Source organism: Onychomys torridus, chromosome 5 (genome assembly GCF_903995425.1).
Source record: "Onychomys torridus chromosome 5, mOncTor1.1, whole genome shotgun sequence".
Taxonomy (NCBI): Eukaryota; Metazoa; Chordata; class Mammalia; order Rodentia; family Cricetidae; genus Onychomys; species Onychomys torridus.
Genome location: NC_050447.1, coordinates 43,353,831 through 43,381,334, shown reverse-complemented (window position 1 = coordinate 43,381,334; position 27,504 = coordinate 43,353,831). Strand labels below are relative to the sequence as shown.

General features: G+C 43.5%; 3 protein-coding genes across 4 annotated transcripts in view; 1 reads left to right on the top strand and 2 right to left on the bottom strand.

The window, feature by feature from the left end:
• Positions 1-16,809, top strand: part of Maf (MAF bZIP transcription factor) — a 352,610-nt gene extending 335,801 nt beyond the window's left edge. Inside the window, exon 2 of one of the 2 annotated variants that reach the window (XM_036188077.1) lies at positions 16,712-16,809. In XM_036188077.1, coding sequence (XP_036043970.1) covers positions 16,712-16,742 — 31 coding nt within the window. In that variant the 3' untranslated portion in view covers positions 16,743-16,809. The remainder of the gene's footprint in view (positions 1-16,711) is intronic. The other variant, XM_036188076.1, reaches the window with a different exon arrangement.
• LOC118583816 (zinc finger protein ZPR1-like) lies at positions 14,704-16,556 on the bottom strand. Its single transcript, XM_036187533.1, is given in 3 exon segments — positions 14,704-15,681; positions 15,683-16,159; positions 16,530-16,556. Coding segments are annotated over 3 exon segments (1,482 nt in total).
• Positions 16,810-16,971: 162 nt separating the features above from the next.
• The window catches only part of Wwox (WW domain containing oxidoreductase), a 934,838-nt gene continuing 924,305 nt past the window's right edge, over positions 16,972-27,504 (bottom strand). Inside the window, exon 9 of the mRNA XM_036188074.1 lies at positions 16,972-18,081. Coding sequence (XP_036043967.1) covers positions 17,893-18,081 — 189 coding nt within the window. The 3' untranslated portion in view covers positions 16,972-17,892. The remainder of the gene's footprint in view (positions 18,082-27,504) is intronic.

The window sequence follows — 27,504 nt, the reverse complement described above, 5'->3', positions numbered from 1 at the left end:
ATAAAACGCTTGCAGTAAAAGCTTGGAGACCTGAGTTCAGTCCCCCAGAACCCATGCCAAAAAAGCTAGCTGTGACAGTGTGAATCTGGATGTCAGCTCTAAAGGGGTGGAAACAGGAGGATTCCCAAGAGTCACTAGCCATTCAGGTTAGCTGAATTGGTGAGCTCTAGGTTCAGTGAGATAATCTGCCTCAAAATATAAGGGAAAGAGCAACTGAGGAAGACACCCAACATCAACCTGTGACATCAGTTACACCTACATGCACACATGCACTCATACAACAGAAGGAAAGAAAACCGAAAAGAAACTACAGCTGGGTGTGTTGGCTGATGCCTATAATTTTGGCACCTTGGAGGCAGAGGTAAGAGAATTGAAAGCTCTGGTCTTTGAATGTCGTGGGGGAGGGGAAAGGATCTTCTGATGCGATGTAGGGGCCTGGACAATAGGAGAGGAGGGAATGAGAAGAGAAGAGAGAAGACCTATTCAGAGGGTAAGGATAGGGATGTGGGCCTCTTATTCTGCCTCAGAGACTGGCCCAGGCGACTCCCCTCAAGCCCTTCTCTGGTGTTTCAAGGCAGAACTTCACGGTAGGACTTCGAGTTTGTTTGGGTTTTTTTGCATATTCATGAATGTGTGGGACACACAGAAATATGGAACCAATAAAACCATATAAACCAGTCACTTACACGAGAGGAAATGCAGGGTTTGGAGGAACTAGAGGGAAGACAGCCTTGGCTGACCCTTGCAAGTCTCCTGAGAATGTCCCCTGAGTTATAGATTTTGATGGATCTGTAGGAGTAACCTTCAGTGCACCCAGAAGAAGAATAAGGAGCGAATAGAAGCTCCCATCAGGGGCCACACCTTGTGTACAAACATCAATCAGGATGGTCCATGAGAGCCTGAGATGTTCACATATTTCTCTGTACCCACATAGAAAGGCAGTTCATTTGGAAGCCAGATGCTTGTCTGACATTCATTCTAGGCCTGCCCACCGGCCAAGCTCCAACAGGTCTAGAATGTGAAAGCATGGAGTTTTAGCCACCTGGGAGGTCTAGGAAGCCAGTGCTGGGCAGTTCAGAAAGTCTGTCATGGGAGATGGAGGGAAAAGGCATGCAGTGTGGGAAAGCTTGGCTGGCAGTGAAAGTTGGAGGTGCTTCAGGTCCTTCCTTCTGCTCCTGATTCCATCCTTCTATTGACAGCAGATGGATAAAACACTAAGAAATGTCATGTTCTTTGGGGCTGATACTACAGACATGACGCTCCTGTGGGTGTAATAACTTTCCATTTTTGTTTTGTTTTGTTTTGACACAGGGTCTCCTATAGGTAGCTCAGTTGGCCCTCAAAGTCACTGTGTAGCTGGGGATGACTTTGAACTCCTGATCCTCCTGTCTTCACCTCTTGGGTGCTAGAATTAAAGATGTGTAGCACCATACCTAGTTCATGCTGTACTGGGGGATCAAACCCAGGTCTTCATCATGCTAGGCACTGAAGTTCTACCAACTGAGCTAAAATTATCATCCCTGTCTTCACAATTTCTAATATGATAGCTACCTTTAGATGTCTCTCTAAGCCCGGGGCTTTAGCTAGTAGCCCGTTCTGCAGGATCATCTTTTAGCAGACTTGAAAGTTGGGTTTTATAGACAACTTTAACTCACATTGCATTTGAAAACTAAATATGCACTAACGGTAATTAAAGCATGTTGGTTCATGAATAATACACTATTTTACAACTATTTGCAGGGTGTAATGAGACACGCTACTAAACTGACAATGGGCACTCCATTATGTGATTGCCGACTGTTTTATAAGATATTGAACATATTCATTTATTTTATTATCATGTGTATTATCAAGCTATTCCTTTTAATAAATTAATTTTCCAGACGTCTCTAGGGTCTTTGTTTATAATCTGGCAGAGGGCAGAAAGGAAATGAATTGGGTGGTCTGTGGTGCTGAGCTAACAATACTTGGTATCTTACAAATAAAGCTCACCCTTGGTGGTCCCTGGAGAGAGTACTGTGTGTGGCTTTCAAGTGTAAAGAAATGTGTTGCCTTCAGCCAAGGTCAGTTGTAAAAAGCCACTGGGACCTTGATGACAAAGACATTGCTCCTGAGTGAAGGAACTAAGAGGCCGGGCAGGTCTGTGTCATGTAAAAGTGTGTGCAGGTGTGCATGTATGACAGTGTGTGCAAGTGTGCACATATATCAGTGTGTGCATGTGCATTTGGAAGTCAGAGAACAACCTTACCTATTTTTTCTTTTGTGAGAAAGAGTCTATCCTTTGCCTGGACCTCTCTCAGAATGCTAGGCTGGCTGGTCAGTGACCCCTCGAGGGATCGCCCTGTCTCTATTTCCCTAGTGCTAGGCTTACAAGCACATGCCACCATATTCATCCTTTTCAAAACACGGGTTCTGAGGGGCACACTCATGTCCTTGTGCCTGGAAGGCAAGTGTTGTACCAACTTAGCTATCTCCTTTGCTCGGGATGCATTTATTAGCATGTTTAATGAATGTAAAAACTGAGGTTTGATCCTTTTCACGCACATAGGTCTAAATCCAATTATGTAGTTATAAAATGTCAGTGTGCTTCCAGTGGGGGCTTTCACTGTCATCTCAGCTCCTTGGAGTAAGGCAAAGTTAGGAGAGAAAAGCTCTTGTACCCATTTTGTGGGTCTTTTTTATTTCCACACCCACATTTTTACTGTTAAAACTTGCTTTTTGCTGGGCAGTGGTGTCCCACGCCTTTCATCCCAGCACTTGGGAGGCAGAGTCAGGCAGAACTCTGAGTTCGAGGCCAGCCTGGTCTACAGAGTGAGTTCCAGGAAAGGCGCAAAGCTGCACAGATAAACCCTGTCTCAAAAAACAAAACAAAATAAAACAAAACTTGATTCTTGGTGGGACTTCTTTCTGGTTTATATCTGGTAATTATTTAAAAACACAATGTACAGAGAGCTCACATCCAGTTTTCCCCAGGGAACCAGATCAGAATACCAACCCAATAGCCTTTTCATTTCCTCAGCCTTGCCCAGCTAATCTGATAGCCTCATGGGGCTTAGCTTTCTGAATTTCAATGCCCTGCCCCAGAAGATCTCATTGGCAAAAGAGTGAACAAGCTACACATCTGAGCTTTCGGCTTCTTGATTTTTCACCCATGTGTTCACCATACCTTGGTTGTGTCTGTTAGCATGCCCAGGTATTCCCTTCATCCCCTTTCACTGGAGGCAAAACTAATGTGTAGAAAAAAAAAATGGCATTCCTCATCTTAACTTGCTTTTCAGTGAATTTTTTAAATCAATATTTGAGTGCTCAGCTAGTAAAGTGCTTAGCATGCAAACAAGAAGACCTGAATTTGATCTTCAAATCCCACATAAAAGAGCCAGGCATGGTGGTACTGCACACTTGTAATCCCGGGGCTGGGGAAATAAAGATAGGTGGATCCCTGGGGCTTGTAGAATAGCCATCCTACCTTACTTAGCCAGCCCTCGCCAGTGAGAAACTCTGCCTCAAAAGAACAAGTTTGGGGCCTGGAAAGCTGGCTCAATGGTAGGAGCACTTGTTGATCTTCTAGAGGACACATTTGATTCCCAGAACCCACACAGGGCAGTTCACAACCACCTGCAATTCCAGCTCCAGGGGACCCAACACCCTCTCCTGAACACTGATGACACCCAGATACATGGCATATACTTACACTGACACACATGCATATACATAAATTAAGAATTAAAGTAAAATCTTTAAGAAAACAGAGTACAGGGCACCTGAGGGATAGTACCTGAGGTTGGTTATTCATGAAAGATGGGATATAATCTTAGAAATGTGGGCTAGAACAATTGTCTCTAAAAGAAATCTCCAGGTTCTGAAAATAGTCTTCATAGTGAGTTTATGAAAACTATTTTCGTACGCTTTATAATATACCTTATGGATTTTTTTATTGTGTGTGTGCATCTATATGTGTGGATGCATACGCACATGTGTCTGCATGTGTTTTGAAGCCAAAGTTCGAAGTCTCTCAGTCACTCTTCTCTTCATTTTTGTGACAGGAACTCTCAGTGAGCCTAGAGCCTGTAGTTTGGCTAGATGAGCTGGCAAGAAATCTCACTGGATGCTGTTTCTATGACCTCAATCCTAGGGTTACAGGCATATACTACCATACCTTTTTTTTCTTTTTCTTTTTCTTTTTCTAATGTGGGTTCTGAGGAATCATACTTGGGTCAACATATTTGCACATCAAGCTCTTTGTAGACTAAGCCATCTTCCTACCTGACTGTTTCCTATCTTTAAAAGGAGCGTGGTGGAAGGGACATCTTCAGGTCATTTGGGCATGAGAAAGATCATCATATGTCCCCACTTGCTTAGCTGTAGAATCAGAACTGACCTGTGACTATCCCCTTGTGCATTGTGGCTTCTTGGGATTGTAGCATTCTTTCAAGCCAATGATCTTGTCCACTTGGCTCAAGACCACCCAGCCAGGTGAGGCAGAGTCCAGACTGACTTCCTGCAGCTGAGGCTTCCTCCACTGGACAGTCAACACTTTGAGCCCCATCTGTGGGTCACGTGTCCTGTGAGCTACTTCTGCCTCTTTGTGTGATACCCATAGGAGGTGCCCACCTTATCTAGGCCAAGGACAGAAGTCAAGGCCAAACCAATATTGGAGAGAACACATCACTTGTCTTAACCACCTCCTGCATCCAATCTTCAGGAAAACTCTTTGAAATTTAATTCCAGAAAATCATCTAAATAAAAACTAAGGCTAGTTCTCCAAATGAGGACTTTCCTCCAGGTTTCCCAAACACATGTATGTCTACTAAGTAGTTACAAGGTCAGTGGCAAAATACTTACAGGTGCCCTGAGTGATTGATGCTCATCTCTTAAGAATTGAGGATTCAAAACAGTCTTTTTAATAATTTTTTTCTGTAGGCAACTATCCTGCAAATTGATAAGGCTCTCTTTTAATTAGATGGTGGGGCTGCATGCTTAATACTGCATGCAAAGGGTCTATAAAAATGAAGTTAAATTAATACATGGACTACTGTTAATTCCAGGCTGTAGAATTCAGGGTTTTTTTTCCCTAAGAGAAAGCAAAGGTAGGAACCCTGTCACTGCTCTGTCAAGATTAAACCCAGCATCTTGCATTCTGAAATGGAGAAAAGGGATGCAAGGGGTACCAAAGATTTTTCCCTAGATCCTCGGCTGGCTGCCATTGCCCTGGATAGTTTGATCAACAACCCCACATCTGGAGCCTGCTTGGGTCTGCCATCTCCTCCTTCCCCTCTCCACAGATGGATGGAGGTAGCACTGCACAGCCTACACGCTGCACACCATTAGCCCTCCCCTCACTGCCCAGCGCAGAACAACGGGCCCCAGTCTTCAGGCCGTTCATAATATTCTGACACTTTTATAGCTCCCCTGCTCTCTGCCAGGGCTGGCAGCTCCCTCAACATGCAGAGCAAATTCCACAGACAATAGAAAGACAGCTCTCACTGCAGATGAAGGGTCAGGCAGCTCTTTAACAGGCCATCAAAGAGACACCCTGCAAAATGCCTGCTTTCCAGATGAGTAGTGGGCACCCACAAGACTGTCCTCTGACAACTGAGTTATTGCTTATTTTGTGGCCACACTAAAACCTGTTGCCAGGGGACAGAATAGCCGATTCTGATCTGGAGTAGGAATGTAAAATGAATATGATCCGACTTCTGCCATGGCTATGATCTCTGTTAAAGATAAAATTCACTGATCCAGGTGTTGTCTGACTTTTTTTCTTTCCTTCCTTCCTTCCTTCCTTCCTTCCTTCCTTCCTTCCTTCCTTCCTTCCTTCCTTCCTTCCTTCCTTCCTTCCTTCCTTCTTCCTTCTCTTCCTTCTTTCATTATTTAAAATTTTTCTTTGATAATTTCACAATGTGCCCAATGCATGTATCTCCCTACTGTCCCTGTCTACCCTCATTCTACTCCCTACAAGATCTCTTTCTCATGTTCATGTTCATCTGTTTTGTTTGTGACCCACTAAATTTAACTAGGGCTGTCTGTGTGACCATGATTTGGGCTCCTACCGGCCTTAGCTGATAGACAACTAAAAGAAATGTTCTTCGTCTATTAAAATTAGTCAGTAGCCAATAGCTCACTAATAAGGTGTAAAGCTTTGTGAGTCCTTCCCTGGTCCATTGGCAGGAAAAGTCTTGTGTTGTCTCAATGTTGATAAGTGTATTAATTTGAGAATATGCTCATCATGGTTGTAACTGAATCTAGAGGAAGGCTAGAGTCACAGCTCTTCCCTCTTTCTGCCTGCTCTTACACACCTCCAGCCCCTTCCTTCTGTAATATTCCCCGAGACTTAGAAGGTATAGTATAAATGTCCTGGTTAGGGATCAGCCCTCTACTCTCATTTATTCCAGGCATCTTGGGCACCACCATTCACTACACAAAGAGGCTTCTCTGATTAAGGCTGAGAGTAGCTTTTGTCTGTGGATAGAAAGAGAGATTTGGTTAAACAGTAGGAAGTCTCTTAGTTAGCTTTATGAACTCCACAGGCATGAGTTGTTGACCAGGCTTACAGTACCAGGCATGGGTTCCTTCCCATGGAGGGAAACTAGAGAGTGGTTGGTTACCCTCCACACCACTCATGCCGTAACTGCACAGGTGAGCACATCTTGCCCAGTAGGTTGGTTTTATGGTTCATAGTGTTCACAGCTGGGCAAAATGATAGATGCTTTATGTCTCCAAACAGCATACACAAGAAGTTTCTGGCTTGACCCCAGCTTGCTTTCTCTATATCTTGCAACAGAGGTATGGGGTATGTGCTGTCATAGAGAATGCTGGTTAGAGAGTCAATTATCTTGTTACTTGGTTATTCATATTATTCCTGTAGACTGTGTGCTTTTAGTCCTATTCACCTCCAACAGAATTTAAACAACTCTGGAAATGTTCTAAAACCAAAATGACACTGTTACCAGATTCTGAGAATAACGCTGCTATTTGCTCACCATTTCTTCTCATACCATTTGGTATGTGAGCATGTCTGTGAGCAGGTGTGTTCACCCCTAAGTGCTTTCCCATGCGAAGGTCAGAATTTAATATAGGGTTCCCCCTCTGTTGTTGTCCACCTTACTGTTTGAAAGAGGGTCTGTTCAGTAGGCCTGGAACTTGCCATTTCATCTTAGACTGGCTGCTCAATGAATCAGGAGGATCCTCTTGCCTCTGCACTTCCTGTTCTGGGGCTGCAGACATATGTCACCACACCGGGTTTTTATGTGAATGCTGAGGATCTGAACTCAGGTCCCCATGCTTGCACAGTGGCACCTTACCCGCTCAACCTTCTTTCCAATAATATTTACAACTAATGACCTTATCCAAGACTTGCTGATGAGCATAGCTGTTTGTACAACTATTCTTTTACTTTCCTAACCATGTTGTTTAAAGACTTTCCTTGTGTAGAGATGAGATGGAGAAAAATCTCAAGACTCTGGCTTACCACTTAGCACAAATTGAGCAGGCAAGCATAAAACACAGTGTAGGAAGGGGCTAGTCATACGTATACACTGCAGATTTGCCGATGTTGGTTGTAAATGTTCAAGGTTAATAGGATTGCACCAAGGAAGAGAGGTAAGGAGTTGCACAAATTCAGTATGTGATATAACCTTCGTAGAAAGTCAAACTCTAGAGAGGAAGGTGTCATTGAATATCATTTGGCTGAAGCTACACAGAGGCGATGTGTGTATACAAAGCTCTGAAGGAAATATAAATGACTACTTAGTTATTTTTCCTAAGGAAATGGTAACAATCCTCCCTGCTTTTGTTTTTCAGATATATTTTTCATTATACAATGTGGCACTAAAACTTCCACTTAGTTCCTAGGAACTTGAAAATCTGTCCCCTTTCTGTCAGTACCCGAGCTCAGAGACCTTTCTAGAAATCAGTTATGCATCCCAGTCAGCTCACAGGCTGGCTGTAACACTCAGTGACACAGGCATGTTATTTGACTGCTGACACGTTTTCTTCTGTTCCTACAACTCTTGCTTTTTTGAAAAGTAAGAGAGCTAATACTCCTCTGGTCGCAGAAAATGTGGGAACTCAGTACAAGAACGAATCCACAACATTACCAACATTTTGCTCTGCAGATAGAACTACTTCCGTTGCTGTTTACTTCCAGCCGTCTTTCTCTCGGCATACAAGTTCCATGGATAGATGCATGGATAGGGGCCGGGAGATGACTCAGTGGGTGGAGTGCTTGCGGTGGAAGTCGGAGGGGCTGAGTTTGGAACCACAGTAACCAACAGTAAGCTGTGCATGGTGGAGTGGAGACTGGTGGATCCCTGGGGCTCCCAGCAGCTAAGAACGCTAAACCTGTGAGCTCCAGACAGTGAAAGACCCTGTCCTAAAAAATAAGGTGAGACCATGGACAAAGACACCGTATACCAGCCTCTGGCTTTCACACACACACACACACACACACACACACACACACACACACCACCTGACACACAGGCACACACAAGTAATTTAAAGACTTGAAAAGTAGATGCAGAGGTAGCTACTTACCTAACAGAACTGGGATTGTACTCCACAACCTTTTTGATAACTGACATTTTTACCAGCAGTTTGTAAGCATCACTAAGTCAGTCATATTTCTGGCATTGACATTATCATCGGGTACTCGAAAGGCTTGTCTGCCAGCCCAAACATGTCAGAGGAGTTCACGTTCTCACTATTGCTATCCTTGTTATTGCTTCAAGAGACGCATTCCCATCTGTGCCTGGGGGATGCTGCTGCTGCTGTTTACAATTGGGATCAGAGCACAGTGGCCTGTGCTCAACAGATGAGGGGCTGAAGACAATTAAATTATTTTCCTAATGTTGCTCTCTCTCTCTCTCTCTCTCTCTCTCTCTCTCTCTCTCTCTCTCTCTCTCTGTGTGTGTGTGTGTGTGTGTGTGTGTGTGTGTGTAGAGGTCATGTGTAGAGGTCACAGGACAATTTGCAGTTCCCTCCTTCTACCTGTGGTCCTGGGTGGGGAGGGGACTGACGTCATCAGGTGAGTTAAGAGTGCCTTCACCTGTTGCTCTATCTAGCCAGTTTTCAGTAACGGAATTTCTCTGATTCATTAGGATATTAATGTGATTTGGATTTCACACGTACTACACACACCCCCATCCCACACCCACACACACCATAGCCACTCTCATACTTATGAACTGTCCAGGCTCTAGAACGGCCCTTTTTTAGGTTTTATACACAGAAGTTGAGTTTCTGGGTCAGGTGTTTTGTGTTGTTTTGTGTGTACATTTTTTATATGTGTGCGCAGGTATGTGTAGGTCATAGGGTAGTGTTTGGTGACTTCCTCAATCACGATCTACCTTATTTTTCTGAGACAAGATCTCTCATTGCCCCGGGGCTTACGAATTTGATTTGGCTCAGCTGCATGGTCAGAAAGATCCAGGGACTCTGTCTACCTCCCTTCACTTCTCCAGCACCAGATTACAAGTAGATGCCTGGCTTTTTAAAAGATGCATTCTGGCCTCAAACTTGGGTCTTCCTGCATGTGCACCAAGCGTTTTATAGACTAACCATTACATCCACCCTGGTTTGCACTATCTGTAATGATTATTGTGATTTTTTATTGACTACTTTACTCTAAAAAATGGTTTTGGTCTCTATTCTGAATGTTTTGAATGTGAACATGATAGTCTACACAGATGCCTTTTGTGTTAGAGAATTCTTGACAGCAAACAGGGTGACACATCTGAATATTTTAGGTGCTGATCTGGGGAAGACCTGTCCAGCCTTCCTCCAGGAAAGAAATCAGCAGGCTGCCATGCAAAGCAGCAAAATGCCCAACACTTCAGCCCATAGGCCCTTGAATCTAGGCCAGCCCAGGTAGATGTGTCCCCAGAACTGCGTCTGAAGTGGGCGGGGATGGGGGAGGGGGCTGTCTCAGCACACCAGGCAGACTCCCAACCATGCCCTGGTGCTGCCAGGAGAGCCTTCAGACTCTCCCCAGGGCTTCTTACACAGCAGAAGAGCAAGCGCCTGGCAGAGGCCGACCGGTCCAGCTGACCCAAACTTCAGCTGGCGCCTTGCTGTTTTCTGCATTCAGGAGTTTTTATTTCGCTGATACAGGGTTCCTGGGCTTCTCTGCCTTGGTTCCAGGTGGAAGGAGAGTTCCATACCCAGGAACTTTCCCAGCATCCATTCCCAAGACTTGTGCTACTAAGTGCCAGGCAAGCAGGTCATCTGAGGAAAATAAACAGTGAAAAACACCTGTCATCCCCTCCCCATCTCCTCCCTCAACACACAGCAGAGGCAAAAGCCAGCTAAGTTGGCTGCTAAGTTTCTTGTTGGTAATTACTGAGGACCAGAAAATGTTCTGTATTGTTTGGAACTTGCAGCCTCCATGCTACTTTAAGAAAACCAACACCCCCTCTCCTGAAAGCCTTATATAAATGTATTTACCCAATCCAACAAAACTATGGTGAGGATCTTAACTCCAATAACAACAACAATCATGAATTACGGTGTATCTATCTATTCACTGAATATATGATCACAAAGGCATTGGAAAATATAAAACAAATTTATTTATTTCCAAATATATAAATTTATGGAGGAAGCAAGACACAAATAAATTTGAAAATGCATTTTCAAAACAGAAGAAAATACATCAGAATGTTTCCACTGGTCGTTATGCCACAAGAGTGGTCCTGAGTGTTTGTCTGATCCCCCTCCCCCACACTAAAATGCTAAGCATGTAGATGAGTTCTCTCATCAAAGCAGCAATGCATGTTGCTTAAAAGACAAATGATTCAGAGATCATTTCTAAGATCAGTGCTTTTTCGATAGGGCTTCTTAAATGAAGCATTTGTATAAATCACATTCAAAGGAGAAAACACATGCAGACAAGTTGTTTTTTATAACCTGTGTGTAGGAACTGTGAGTGCACAGGTTAGCCAGGAGAGAATGTTGGGTGTTCTGATTGATCACACTTTGTCTTTCCTTGAGACAGAGTATGTCACTGAACTTGAACCTGAGCTGATGCAGAGCAAGCCCTAGCAATCCTCTATCTTGGTTGCCAACAGCACTTGTGATGATAGGCATTCACGGCTACTTGTAGTTGTTTTGCCTACATGCTTGGGATTTGAACTCAGGTCCTCATGTTTGTGCAGCAAGCACCCTTACCTGCTGAACCATCTCCCTAGTCTCCTCCAGTAAAGCCTTATTGAAATCTTTTTAAAAGGTTTATAGATGTCTAGATATAGAAAATAAAGCACGAGAGAAGTACTGGAGGAGGGACAAGAGAATGCTCAAATGCTGTGACTATGGGGGACTGGGTCAGAGACAAATGGGCTCAGGGCACAAGGTCACACAAGAAGTCATGACCTCAGGGTCTGATGGCTTCCTCACTGATGCAGAGGAAGAATCACATTGACTACCAGTAGTGGGAGATGTAACTAACTACACAAAACAACTTTTCTAGTAAGTCAATGGCAGAATGTACTCATAAACACTTAGGAAATGGAACTCAGTAAAAGCTAATTTCCTCCACCAGGATGCCCAGCATCCAATGAGACCTGGACAACTGCAACATCTTAGGACAAGTTCTCAGTGAGTCTCAGATAAAGTGAGGTAACTCCTTGGGGTTAGAGGCGGGGCCTCTCTCCTGTGAATGAGTGATGGAGAGTTGCTATTTATTTGCATATTCCTATCTCATCCATTCAAAGTAGCTTTGCTCCCTTATTCTAACATGCAGGGGAGACTGCCCTATAAATACAATAGTGAGAAAACAGACAATCTCTCTGATTGGTGTGGCATAAATAACATTTAATAAATGTAGACAGTATGTCAGCTACCAAGATGTGGCCCTCTGGGAACTCCCAACTAGTGTTGTGAGCACAGGAGCCAATGAGAACCAAGGATATTTGGAGTATTCATTTTGGTCTGGGTATCAGATTCAGATGAGGTCACTGCCATGCTGCACTGGTGATTAGAAAGGAAGAGGAACAGGATGCTCTTTGACTGAATACTGGTAAAGATGAGACACCCCGACTAGACTGCTCTTTTCCCACCCAAACCCCCTCTCTCTGCACTCACTCTCAATTTCCATGCTAATTAAAACTGTGAACTCTACCCTGCAGGAAAATGAAGGACAGATGCTTAGGCTGGCTGCTAGGGAATATTATGCATAAGTAGACATATCTTGTGACAAGATGATGTTGAAATAAGTTTGAAACAGTAAATAGCACACTTAGCATTGACAGGGCTGTAAACATACACACACACACACACACACACACACACACACACACACACACACACGCTTCTGGTAAGCACACCATCACTGAAACATACCAGCCCTGTAAGAGTTTCTGGGCTCCCTGCAAACAGATGCTAGGCTTTTGGTTTTTGAGACAGGATTTCTTTGTGTACCCTTGGCTGTCCTGGAAGACACTCTATAGACCTGGCTGGCTTCAAACTGACAGAGATCTGCCCGCCTCTGTCTCCCGAGTGCTGATATTAAAGGTATTCACCACCATTGCCTGGCTGGGAAATGAATACTTAAAAGGAAAAGTCTATAATTTAGAGGTGCTGAGACATTGGTTCTAACAGTGCAAACTAGAAGTTACGTGAATGTCTCCTAGTAGAAACCTGGGCCTATAATGAAAGCCTGCACAATTTATTAGGCATCTATTAAAGTCATGGAAAGACTTGAAAAACAAGATTTTTGCAGGGCAAGAAATTAGAGCGGGGTACAAAATCAAATGCTTGAGCCAAAAGCAAAGACTTGAGAGGTAAAATGGAAAGACGACATAATCTATATTTAAATTTAGCAATATTACTAGGCTTCCTTTTTCTAAAGAGTTACCTTTGCTGTTGGTGTCTCATTTCACGAATTCAGCAATTCAGATCAAATTCTTCAATGTTTATAAGGATCATGTTTAATGACCTTAGTATTCTGAAATGATTTCAGCAACTAACTGGGGTATGTCAGGAGGCACAGAGTCACTGTACAGGGTACATAGGTATTGCTATTTTAGGTTTTTGGTTTTTGTTGGTTTGTTTGTTTGTTTTTCCAATATAAACTTAGAAAAGTGATGAGTATTGGTGGTGAGATCTGGCAGGAACTTGGCAATTTGAGGCTTTCTGGCCTAGTGTTGACCTTGATGAAAGCAATCAGGCCTCCTCCTTCATTGAGGTTCAAAACAAGACTGCCCATCTCCTCATTCTAAAAGAGCAAAGCCACAAGCCACAGGGCAGCCATTACTTTAGTTTCTTTCCTATTGATAAGTGGCACGAGGTCTTATTCAGGCATGGAAGTGGAAACCAGACACCTTTGGACTTAAAGAAACAGAGACAGAGAGGAGCTTGGCAGAAAATGACCACAGGGAAGTTGGGTCATTCTTCTCAAGCTGGGTGTATTCTACACAGTTTCATTAGAATGTTGGACATCAAGTCCACTTACAGCTAAGCCCAGTTTGGGTATGGACTTATTTATTCCTGGAAAAGAGTGAGGGAGGTAGATTATTTGGGTAGACCAGAAGTCCGAATTGCTGGGTCAGTGGCAGGTATGAAAGCCATTTGTAAAGCTTATACCAAGCATTGGCCTCAGCAGGACAGCTGCATGCCAGCCTTAGGTAGAAAGGCAATTTTCCTTTGTGAGTAATTCATTCATTGCATAAATTCAGTGTGTATACACTGCTGGTCTCTAGTAAGCCCATGAAGAGGGGTGTGTTGTGGAAGACACACAGGCTGGAAGGCAGTCTTAGCTGCCTTCCAGGCCTGACTGACTCTGACCCTCTCATTAGGCATGGGCTATGGAGAAGCTGCTCTCCGAGCCTTCGTTTTATCCCTTGAGTAAACAACAAAAAGCTGGGTATGGTTTGTCCAGACCCCTAACTGACTCAACAGATATCATGAGTTTATACTATGAGGGAAGAAAGCTGGCGATGCAGAATGTTTCCAGTGCTATTTTGTATTTAAAAGGAGGAACATTAAGGACAAGTGAAGGTCACTGGGTGACACCATGAATGATATGACAGACACACTACCTTGTCTGAAACAGGTGACATTGGAGCAGAGAGCAGAAGCCAGTGAGAGACAAACCTTTATGTGAGAAAAGCATCTCCATACAGGGAGGAACAGATAGAATGCACTTGAACTGAGAGTGTGTTTGGCATGTCTGAGGGACGCAAGTCTAGAGGGTATTCTACAGGAATGGGAGAAAATGCTAGAACATGGGGTGCACAGCGCAGCTGGGGTTCAAATTAAAAAATAAGAAACAGGCTATGGGGGGAAAATGTTGACTACTCAATGAGAACTGACAGGTAGCTTTTGCCGTATAACAAATAATCCTGAGATTTGATGGCTTAAAATCAGACTCATATTATTCTTTGTACTTCTTTTTTTTTTTTTTGATGTTTATAAGCCATCACTTTAATGTAAGCACCTTCACCTATGCTTCATAGTGCCCCCACAAGCTCTCTCCTGCTCAAAGTTAGGAAAGCTGGAAGCCAGCTGTAACGTGTATTTCACTGCACCAAACTTCAGAGGTGCAGCACCAAAGGGCAGAGAGCTGATAGGCAAAAGGTGAAGGCAGACCACAAGGTGTTTCTGGGGTTCTTCTCAGACCAACTTCAAACCTCCAAAAGAAGGTCAAGGAGCACAGCAGGCTTGGAGCTGCATTGTCAGCTGCTCATCTCATGCGCTTAGATCTCTGGCTCAAGCGATGTCCTCCTCACCATGGGCAAGGGCTTGGACGCTCTTCATATTCCAACAGTCATAAGTCAGCCTGTGGTGCTGGTGACACTGAGGCTGGCCTGTGAGCTGTGCACTGCTACTGCTGTGGGGCCAGGCTTCCTCATAGCCCTCTGTCTTTATGTCATTGAGCTCAAGCTCCTCATTATGGTCAAAGGTACACTTATACCTCTCCACCTTCATCTCTGGATCATCTTCAGGGGCGTACACATTCTGCAGGTAGCTGTTTCCTGCTGGATTGTTCATTATAAAGTGGGCCTTCATCTTGCCCTCGATGATCTGTTCCAACTTTTGGCTAAACTCCTGCAGTTTCTCCAACTGGTTAGGGTTCGAGCTGTCACCCAGTGTGAATGGGTTCTTGGTTACCAATTCTTGGATATCTTTGAGAAGCCCCTTGAGAGTGGTGGACTTGCCCCCAAGGACAGCCATTCCCAGTTCAAACTCCAGCTCCGGGATTTCCTCACTACACATCTCAGACTTGAGGAGGTCTCTGGTCATATCTGAGGGATCTGTGATGTGGAGTGTGATCTTGGTACCCAAAGGCTCCCCTGCTCCTCCAGACTTCACCTCATTAGTCCGATGCCCACTTTTCTCACAGTTGTTGGCCATGATGATAACCTCTTTAAAGTGGGGGATTTGGACTAGCTTCATGTTGGTCTGAGCTGGGGCGTTGCACTCTGGGCAGTTGGTGTTGAACTGGAGCACTTCATTTCTGAGGTTTTCCTCTTCCGACTTCTCTTCTCGTGCTTCTGCTTGGAGACTCAGCATCTCAGCCTGTTGTGGCGTCTGGCTGTAGTGTGTGATCACCAAGGCATCATCTTTCTGGGGATCATGTGGGTTTTCTACAAAGCTGTTTCCCAAGGGATCATCAATGATCAGAGTGAATGGGGAAGCCACTTGCTTTAGGTCCTTCAGTTTGCCAATGAACACATCAATCCTTTTTGGCTACGGCATGTTCCATTACCCATCGTGTGGGCTGGTCCTGTTCTAGGCCAGAGATTGCCAGGCTGATCAATCCTTCAACGGTGGTCAGAGCTCCTTTCTGGCTGAAAGCTGGACTTTCAAAATCCAGCCCCGGGATCCTTGTGGTGGCAGAGTCCGTCTTCACCACTTCTCTGTTCATGTCCTCTTGGCCCCTGATGGTCAAAGTGTAGCGCACTCCCTGGTCCTGGATCCTGCCTGCTGACTGGATCTCCATGTTGTTCCAGCCACAGTGCTCACAGGAAAAGGAACTCCCGATTATTTCTCTAAAGAAGGAGATCTTGGTGAGCAGAAGGCTTATGCCATTCCAGTAACAGTTCATGCACAATGACTCGATTTTGGTGGTCTGCTGCTCCTCATCCTTGGTGCTGAGGGGCCGGAACAAGGGCCCCATGGCTGGTGATCCAGCCATGGAGGGCGAAGGCCCAACAGCAGCCCCCTATTTTTTGTACTTCTGTGAGTTAAGTGTGGAGTTCCTTTTTCTTTGGGTTGCCTTAGCTGGCATGGGAGGCTGCAGCCAGACTGTGAGTAGCTGAAAAGCAATGGTATTTGACTTGACCCACCCAGAGGCAGAGGCCCAGAAATCTGTGTCGTTGGCTAGCTTGAAGCTGCCATCCCAGGAGGAGGGACAGTGACTTATGTACATCCCCATCCTTACCTTCTTCATGTCACAGAGGCCTCTCCTTCATCTTGGTTACCACAAACTTTGGGTTTCAGAATGCACCATTCAGGATTCTCATACGGGTCAATGAAGTATAAAAGGCATGGTTCATAGGCTACAGGAGCACATTAACTAGCTTAAAAGTCACCTCCATGTCCCCTTGCCGGGAGACCATGGTGTAAGTGAAGAGAGTGAGTTCTCTTGAGTAACTGAGGATTCCGGGAACCGTCCCTTGAAGACAGAGATAACCATCTGTAAGTAGCAGGAATTAATGCAATGAAGGTAAAAATTACCCAACAGTCATGTTTCTTCTCTTTCTTTCTCTCACAGAAAATACGATGCTGGCATGCTTATCCCATGAGACAACTCGGCCCACAAAGCACAAAAACTAAACCCAAACTCAGAGAAGAATCAAGAATGGTGTTTTCCTGGCGTCTATGGGAAGCGCTTTATTTTTCCTCTAGATTCCTTTTCTAAAAAAAAAAAAAAAAGAAAAAAAGAAAGAAAAAAGAAAAGAAAACAAACAAAAACAAAACAGAACAAAACTGACTGAGATGAACATCCAAACAAACGATACACACTCCAGGCAATCATAGTCCAGCATGTTCTTTTATTAAGCATAGGATGGGAGGGACCAAGGGAAGCTGAAGCTAAACACTCATTCGGGAGGACTGAGAGGCCATGACACTCCCTAAGGGGCTTGTTCTCGGAACTGTGAGTGAAGAATGATGGGAACTACCTCCTATTTCCCACCTCAAGAATGTCTCATGCATCTTAAGGACACCTTGCTTCCTTCCTTGCCCGTTGTCTGTGTATCTAGGGAATGATTGGCAAAATGTATTTGTTATGCTCTCTAAAGAATTGCCTGCATAGCTTTGGCAGGGAAGACAGTGAGTGATACTCTTGGGATCCACCAGCTCTGCACACCGGCTCTGCTCTTCTCTGATGGCACCATCACATCGGCTCTGTTGGGACAAGGTTCTGAGTTTCTCTCAAAGTTGCCAAGCCTGGTCAGACATGGTAGGGAAGTATGAAACATTGGCCTCCAGGACTGAACTCAGCATGGAGAGGTGAACATGTGCTTTTTCATCCCTCAATAGGAAAAAGCCAGCCTCAGGTGGCAGTGGTGGCAGTGGTGGCAGTGGTGGCCACGGTGGTATTTGGGTGGGTCAAGGGGACATTAAGTTATTCCAAAGGTAATAGAGATTCCCTCGTGCTTCTGCAATGAGCAAAGAAACCTACATGTTAACCATGCTTCCAGTTTCAAACAGGCCACCACCAGAAAAGCAAGCAGACTCATGACTAACCGTGACCTAGAAAAGGAATGTTGTCCCTTGAAAGTCTCTGCTTCCCAGTGACACCTGACCTTTCCCCATTGATTACAGCTGTTATTATTTCTTTTACTCTCATGGCTCTGCACTGGAGGGTAAGGGGCACCCCAGGATGATGGGGCTGGCAGTGATGAGGGTCAGAGCATGGGTGGGGGTTTGCCCACAATTATGGGGTTCTAATTAGCTGGACGGACTGCGAAGTCGGTCCTGGATGAGCCGCTCGCTGAGTTCCCACAGAGCCCGGGCTGTCTCTTCATTCTGAGCCTCTTCCGATGGCAGGCAACGGCAGCAGTTGTTGAAATACATCCCTCCGAGGCCTTCCAGCTCAGGGGCGACTGCACAGTAGACAGTGGTAGCAGCTCCCTGTTGCTGAAAAACAGAGAAGAAAAGAAAAGAAACACTTGTTTTTAAAAACTGAATGCTAAGACAATGCCACTCTGGCTATCAGGAGATCAGTGAACCCTTCGCCACTTGGACATCAGTGTGGCAAAGGGCTCAACTCTAAACACAGGACTGCAAAGTATGATGTATGATAGCCTTGGAAAAACAAGTCCATAAACTCTGCTTGTAAAGCTGGTGTGACTTTTCACACCTCATAGAGGAAAAAGCTTGGGAAATAAAGACACATTTCAATATAACATGCCAGATGCCATTTCAGCACAAAGAAAAAGATACTGTCCTTCCCAACATGCAAGAACAGATGCATCCAAACCTCTGACTTCTTAATGTGCAATATAATTCCACACCAAGAACTTTCTAGACCCTCCTGTCCAAAAGAAACCAATTACTCTTGATTATGGCCCATCAAATGGATGACTCAAGTGAGGCTGGTGCCAGATTGTTCCTGTATTGTTTGCCCAGGGTGCTCTTGGGAGTAGGATGGGTTTACAACACAGTTGAGATGTTTAACACACACACACACACACACACACACACACACACACACACACACACACAGAGTCATACAATCCCTACATTGATTTGTTTATTCACCCTGAAAACACTTTTCTAAATGTCATATCTGTTCTGATTTACAACAAGAAATGGCCTAAGGTGGGAGGCATGTTTCCTTACAGCCTGTTTCAAAATGCAAGTCTCCATGAACACCACTGATCATTTCTGGTCTCCTCTGGAGTAACAGTTGGGGCTGCAGCTAGGGGCGTGCTCACTGATGGGGCACCATGTCATCTCAACTGACAGAATATTGCCGGAGACGCTATAAAGAGGGCAAGAGCTCACTTTGCTTTGCAAGCCATAATTAAAAATAATAGGTTTCTGTGTGAAGGGAGGCATGGTGAGCAGGGCTCTAATTTAAAACCAGTCCAGTTTATCTGCCGTCCTGTGATCATTTATGCAGAGGACAGCTCTTGATGCATCAACTCGTTATCAGCTGATGGGGAGTGGGGGTTACAGACAAGGACTGGAAGCTAACCACAGATGTCACTTTCAGGAAAACATTAGGGATGTTTGCTTGGAAGGTGAGATGGCTTTCTGTCTCTACCCAAACTTAACCATCTTTTTTTTTTTTTTTTTCTGCCCCAACAGGGTTTAAATTGTTAGATCAGAGTGTCCGTGGAAGAACATCCCCATAAATGACTAGAATCATTAGAGCTAGAGTCACTCTGAGAACCAGGATCCCAAAGATTATAATGTCAGCCAAGTTCCACAAAGCCCCTTTGGGCTTTACTGGGTGCCGATGTCTGTGTCAGGCTCTGTGGTCACATATGCATTGGTCAAATGCAGCCAAGTGGCCTGACTGTGGGAGAGGTATGAAGAAGTGTGACATAGACTTGATGTTTGATAATACAAACTGCTTGAGCCCACTGGCCAGATCCCACCAGTCCAGGATTTAAACATCTGACTTGTGATTGGAGCAACTGAATAGCAAATGGTTAGTGACTTCCTTAAGTCCCTCAACATGCCCCCCCACACACACACACAGTGAATACTTTGGTTTCAGTGATTTCTTTCTCAACTGATCTCCTTTTACTGAGCTGTTATTGCTCATCACCTATAGCTGAGCACTAGGCATGTTTATGTAAATACCTGCCAGAGTGTTATGGGATTCTTCTGCATCCTGTAAGGAGGACAAGGACAGCCAAAGTGCCTCTAATCCTAAGTAGAACCCAAGGAAGACCACTGGGCTAACTCAAGCCAAACAGCATCTTGTCCTCTGCTCTCTGCAGAGTCCAGGTGGAGATGGAGCTTGGAATAAACTTTAGGCCATCTCTCTTGGATTTTCATTTTATTTTATAGGTGACAAATCCAGCCAAGAATGATCAGGTGACTTGCCATAGACTTCTAAGTGGTGGCTGAGAGAATCCAGTCAACTCACCTCCAAATCCTTCCTTTCTCCTCCTCTTCCCCCAGCCTAGATGATTCCCATATCAGACAGTGGTTCTAATCTCACAACAGACTGGCCTTTTATCACTTTGCCAATCCTGAGATAAGACCAAGGGAGGCCATTCGGGAAAGTGATAATCAGAGCTCTTCCAAACCTAATGTAGCATATCACTTCTGTGTCCTTCTAACGCGATGCGGTCTGTGTGCTTGCCTGGGTGAAATGGTACTTCTGTGAATAAATTCTGAAGTCACCCCAATCCAGAATCAAGCCAACTGGGGGAGCAGGTGGAGGTGTATTTGCCATCACTGGAATCTGTAAGTGATCACAGTTTGTCTGGTTTCACAGAAGTGTCCATTTGGTGACTGTGTTGAAAGACACAGTTTTGAAAGCCCAGTCTTCCACACATGCTCACTTCAATCCCTTGCCATTGGTCCTAGGGTAGTTTACAACAACAATTCTACTGCCAGTGCCCCCAGCTTGACAAAAGCACACAGAACAGGGTACGAAGGCTACCTTTACAACCCCAAAGACTGACGGTGTCCTTTCAGCAGAGCCTCCCTGCCTGAGTCGGGAATGCTGCCACTGACTCTTGCTTTATCTTCTTTTCAGGACAGACAATTAAGTGCTGACAATATCTTGTTAGTCCCATGCCCATTACCTCATGGGCTTTTTGCAGAATTTTCTTTTCAGCTGATCCAATGGCAACCTTTGAGTGATATCTTTATACCATTAGATGTGGCGACAGTTTAAAAAACAAGTTCCCACTTTGGGCTCATCAGCTTTTCAGTCTGTGTATCATCAGCCTGAGACAGAATCACATTAGTGAGATCTCATTAGTAAACAAGCTTGTGCCACTGACAGAAGATGAAACATTTTTAAACTGATAAGAAAGGTTTGGTTTTGAGGGGTTTTTTTTTGAGCACTTTAATCACCATCAAATGACTTTCATGCCACTTTTGGGGGTATCAGTACATAATTCAGAGAAGATGAAAGAGACATAGAAAGGAAATAATGTTAACAACACTGGTGTAATATTTGAAGGTATGACTTGCCATTTGTCAGCATTGCTTTGCTGGTCCATGGTGATAAAATAATAACTCATTGCCATATGAGTATTGGCTGGAGCTGTGGGTTTTTTCCAGATTTTTTTGTTTGTTTGTTTCCTTCAGAGTAATTTGTCAGGTTGCTCATAAGTCACTCATCAAAGAAACTGGGGAAGTAGTATCTCCAACCCATACTGATGGCACTGAGCTAACATATTAATGACCCAGGACTGAGAATTTCTGGGAAGCCCAGTAGAATTTTTAATCATGCCCCTGTGCCATCCGAGCTCTAGTCAAACATTTGTGAGTGGCCAGAGTTTGACTGAGCCATAAGTGTTACTATGTATGTAAAACTGCCCAGCGTTCTTGCTTGTAGATTAAGCTGAGAACATCTTGCTAATACAAGTTCATCATTTTCGTGAGGAAATCATTTTTTCAAGTTTGCCATCCCATCTTCCACCTCAGAAATCTGGGATGCAGATGAGCTGCTGTTGGTAGCTGAGACCCTGAGATGTAAAGCAGCCATCCTTCCAAAATCCTTTGTCGGAATGAAAACGTTAAGGAGCTGACTTCCGTCAACATTTATTTGGTAACCGCTGGCCATCAATTTGTAGCTGTCAGCACAGGTTACAAATAGATATTGAGTCCTTTGAAGAAAGAGGTAGAGAGCTTTCTGATGAACAACACATGGCTTAAAAATCAAAACAAAACCACATATTGGTATCTGTGATGCATTACTTAGTACTGTGATAGAAAACTCACGTTCTGATAAAAACACATGTTACACAATTAATTTAGCTTTCAGGTGACTCTACTTTAATATGCATGCTTATTTAAAAGGAAGAATAAATTTTGGTATTAAAGTAGATGTAACAATGCATTTCAAAATACACACACATTATCATGGCATATCTACATTCAAAGACTTGAAAGAGCAGTAGATGTTGGAAGATTGCTTTATAACAGACCTATCCACACCAGGATATTTCACAGCAAATGCTGAATTAATCAATTTATGCAAAAAATAGATTCAGGAATGAGAACACAGCATGCAAGCTAGATTAGGCCTGGAGCCTCAAGGGCAGGGAAAGAAAGCAGCTCTTGAGAGGTGGGCAGTGACTGCAGAGATGGATTGAAAGTAATGCACCACAGCAAGAGTGTTAGGCAAAGAGGAAAGACAGGTGCATCTTCAGACCCCCAAAGCTTTCACTGCTACTTACCTGTGGTCTCGTAAGTAGAGAATATACTTTGCAAATGTGAAAACAGTGGCCCCGTGGATAGACCTCTCTGAGTGGAAAGATCAGTCACAAAGCCATGGTACAGACCTTCCTCTCTCCTAGTAATAGTAACACTCCTGCAAGCGAGTTTATAAGAACTTCTATCAGAAATAGGCAACATTGCATTCTGGAGTTTATCTCCAAATGTCTTGTTGCTTGGGATATAGCTGTTCCCACAAACAATTAAACTTTCACTCTCTGGTTCACGAGGCAAAAACAAGCTGTTCCAAGGGATGCTGTGTCCCTATGTACCATCCAAGAACAATATTGTCAGTGGAGAAATTGACTTCAAAGTCCATACTATTCCATCTATTCCAAAACAAAGTGGTTAGTGCAGGAACGAGGCTTATGAACCTCTCCCCCAATGAGACAGTCTCCACTGCTACCCACACAAGTGAATTACTCAGTGCTGGGTCAGTGCTTATCAATAAGCATGCCAGTTCCACCACAGCAGAAGGAGGCAGCAGAAGAAAACCAACAGCTCTGCTCTCCAGTGAGTTCCAGCCAATAGTGACTGCCCCAGTGTCTATGATGACTAGCATTTAGTGATGACTAGCGTTTGCTCGGTGCCTGCAGGTAGCTTCATGATCGTCACCTTCTAATCTGGAGGCTGTTCCACAAGCCAGGGACAACTAGCATCTCCATTTTTATAGATCCACTTATATTCAGAGATCAAATGCCACTTGTCCACAGTCACAGGGACAGTGACAGGTTAACTGATTCAGAATCCATGAGTTAGTGAAGGAAACCTTCCTCCCAAACATGGGACAGGGATATGGTTACGTTGCCCATTTCCTTCCAGGTAGCTCCAATTTGACTTAAGCTCCCTTGTGCTATTTTGTCTTTGTTCCCAGGTCATGCCTACTTACAGAATGATTTGGCCTCAATTAAATATACAAGCCGTCATATGTTCACCTGAGAAATGTTCAAAGGAGATTTTTCCACTGTTGATTTAGTCAGTGAACTAAATTGAAATTATATCCATTTGGATTAACAAAAAAAACGAAGACTCAGCACCCTATCCATTGATTCAATAGCAAATGACCTTTCATTTTTAAAAAAAAGTTACCTGACTCAAAATACCACCTTCAGGCACCAGATCTGCCAAGCTAAGGAACATACCCTTTGATGATAGATGTTTTCAAAGCATGACCATCAAAACCAGTGGAAAAATGGCTGTCTGCATGTCCTCTCTATCCTGCCATCTCCCAACAACACTCTCATACAGAAGCTTGCATGTACACAGCCAGAAAGGTACAGCACTTTCATTTATTTCCAGAGCTACCCCTGTTTTGTAAACTCCCATACAAGTGTGGCCTCCTGTAGGTGCAGGCGCAGACACGCTCCATTAGACTTACAAAGCAAAACAACCCACCTCCTTCCTTGCAACCCCCAATAAATCCCTAGCATATTAACTCCTACAAATTCCTAACAATTGATTCCTACAAAGGCCTTGAACAGTACAGGCTTGGATACATGCAAATATTTTGTTTAGACACTGAGATATAAACTTCTTCATAGCCCTTGGGAGTTCTGCTAACACACAGGTTGTTCTTAAGCCTTCGTTGCAAAAAGCCTTCATTGCAGGGGAAAAAAAAAGAAGAAGCATCTCTGGAGACTGGGTATTTGTTTATATTTATTTTTCTACCAGTGTGAGAAAAAGAAAAGCCATATAGAGTACACACAACCCCTTCACCTTGCAGACAGGAATGTGCTCCACCGTCACAGTGGCTTTGACAGTGTGTTCCAGGACTTACTTGTTACCACAAATCCCTTTGCTAAATACAGACCCACAGCTGTTGAAGAGCTCAGGTTCTTTTTCTGGTGATTTGCCCACAAAGGTAAAGAGTATCTTCTCAGGTGTGGGGACGTATCTATAGAGTACAGGCTTGATCGCAGTGTCTGAGGGATAGGCAGACAGTGAAATATGCCAACCCATCACATTAAGTACCATTAGGCCAAGCATGGTTAACACCCAAATTGCAAAGCTCCTCTTGAATGACATGAAGGAGGAGAAAGAATGACATTGAGCTATCAAATGGGGGCATACTTCAGATAGGGTCTCTGAGATGACCTGGGACATTTCCTCTTGCATTGAAGGAACCCAAGTAAGACACCACCAAATGGAAGTCTCTGAGAAAAGACACTGTTTTCTGGAAAGGTCCCTGAGGAGTTTTGAGGCGCTGGTTGGAAGACCAAGGTGGAGTAAACGTGAAAGACTCTAGCAATGTTGCCTTTTTTACTTTTTACAGAAACCCTGGCTTCTAGATGGAAAGCTGGATGGAATTCTTTTAAAACAGAAAAATATAGCTGCCATTCCTGAAACCTTAAGTCTAAGAAAGACGATAGCTAATCCCAACCATTCCAAGATGTCCAAAGGCATGTTTGGTTGAGAAGGAAAGGTCAGGCAAAGATTTTACTTTAGCAAGTCAGGAGGGTTAGGGAGCAGAACAATCTCTGTAAGCTCTGTGTGCACATCAAGGATTGTTCTAAAATTTCTCTTAAAGTAAATAAAGTTCTTTTTCTATTTTCCTCATGCCTGGTGATTTTTGCAATAGACAGCTCATGGGTTCCATGACAGAATTATGTGTGATATTAAAGGACCAGCAATATGATATTTAGGGTCATTTCACCTTTTGAGATCTGTTAGTATACCTTATGAGATGCTAGATACTATTTGGTGGGAAGGGAGGTGGAGGGTACTCCTAGTGAGAAGAGGGAAAAGGCATGGCTCCATTGTAATCTGTTTGATTGTCTTGAAGCACACTTACTCCACATTCCAGGTCTGCCTGGCCACATTTCTCTTGAGCAATTCTCATTAGACAGAAGGGAAGGACCTGTGGATTAGGTCCTACATATACATGAAAGACATCCCAGGGCATTTCCTGTTGAGTTGCCTGGACTATGTACATTACTCAACTCAGCCCAGCCTGCAGTTATTTTGCAGATGGAGATTTGTCTTGTGGGATGGAAATTTGATCTGGTGGATCCATTCTTTCATGAGTTACTTTGATATGGTCCAACAGAAGAGCCATAGAAATCTGCCACCGAAATAGCATCTTACTTATAGCATAATTGGGCCTACCAATGTCATTTTCCAACTGGGCCACCTCAATGCCAGAGCTGAATGACCACTGAGTGTTCATAAGAGATAAAAGAAGATATTAAGCTGTTGTTAATTTGAAACATCTAATATTTTACTTCTTTAACCTTGGTTATAGCCATATATAAAAACTGTATATACATGTATGCCTATGTATTAACCATGTATATTGAAATAAACCTTTAAAATGATTGCCAGGCAGAATTAATGGGTTTGGTTCTAATATATGGTAAAAAGATGTCTTCCTAGTATAAGTGAAACACACAGTTCCTGCATAGAAAACCAACCTTCGGTCAGTTTGCCTGTCTTTTTATCTCTTCAAGGTAAAATTAAAACAAAATAAACCTGACTATGGAGAGCAGGCAGGATTTCAGGACACACCTCAAATGAGCTGTTTAGATTTTTAAGGCCTGAGTATCTATATACCTATGTGGCTGGTAAATCCTACAAAGAGAAATAAAAATACTGGGTGGGGTGGGAGATGGGAACACAGGGTCTCTAATATGACCACATCAAGGTAAGAGATGAACTCTTAATCCATTGTCCAAGCATGAATTAAGAAGGCACATCTCACCATAATTCAGCCAGCCCTGCCATGTCCAATAGGGCACATGGTCACTCAGCTGTGTGTGTTTTCTTTGAAAACTCCTTGGAACAGATCGTTTCTCTGGCTTGAAGATGTCAGCCTTGATAATATTTCATTCCTAACATACTGTGGCGAGCATCTCATTTCTTATTACTTCCATAATTAATGGCGATCACTCAGGCACCGCCTTTACACAGAGAGATCTCTTCTCAGTGGTCCAGGAGCTAATGAGAAACAATAGCTAGTTCATTCACCAGCAGCTTGTTGCTAGTTAGTGGGAAATGATCACGTGTGCTGTTGCTTTAATTGCCAGGGTAAATAATTCTGCCTGGGTGTTAGTGAGCCTTTACAAGCACTTCATGCAAATACACTAGAAACAAAACAAACAAAAAAATTTTAAAAATTGCATTCTATCATGCAAATATTATCTAAATATGCATGTGCTAACTACTCAGCTACTGTATTTTAGGAAATACAATTAGGCTGCCTTTCTCTTCTACATAGACTGTAAATAACTGTAGATCTTCCTCTTGCTTCCTTATGTAAATATATGTAAATACTAACACACTATGCATGTTGATATTCTAGGCGATTTCAGGTACTTTTATAATTTGAAGGCATGTACTTGAACTGGTTTGTTAAAAGGGCAGGGGAACTCTCTCAAACTCTTTCAAGCTGAATAGAAATTAAAGCTTTCTTCCTAGACTGGTGTGGTGTCTTTTGTTTGCTTTCTCCACCATGAATGGAGTCCTAGTAGGGCTTCTCATCTTACAGAAAGGAACTGCTGAGAACATATCCCCAAATGATAGCTGAGTTCTTTGGAATGCATTTTCATACATTTTTCTAGAGCCATAGGTAGGCTTCTTTGATTATCTTTATTTGTATCCCCCCCAATCTAGTGAAAATAATTCTTCTTGTTTACTTCTTAGATACCAAGCACAATCTTAATACCCTAGAAGAGTGTCCTCTTTTACTCATTTCAAGTATGTAGAACCAGAGTCAAGACTGGGTACTTGTCTAAAAGGACAAAATGATAAAATTCAACCAAAACTCTGATTCTTTTTCCCTTGTATACATAAAATCTATGAACTCACTATCAAAAGTGACAGAGAAATCACTTAGGCTCTGTGGGCCCTGAAGTTTCTCTTGCAAAAATTTTTGCAAAAGGAGTCATGAGTAATATGCACAGGAATGACCATGGCTGTATCCCAATAAAACTTTATTTATACAATCAACTAGTGGGCCAGATTTAGCCTCCAGGCAACAGTCTGTCAACCTCTGTTCCACACATTATCAAAACTCAGTTCCTCTTCAACAGAGCATTAAGAGTTCCTTCTGAGTATGTGTATATATATACGTTTTGAATGGACTGGGGAAATACTTTGATCAACTGAAAATTCTCTAATCTGGTTCCTGGAATTACTAACACTCTTGGAGGA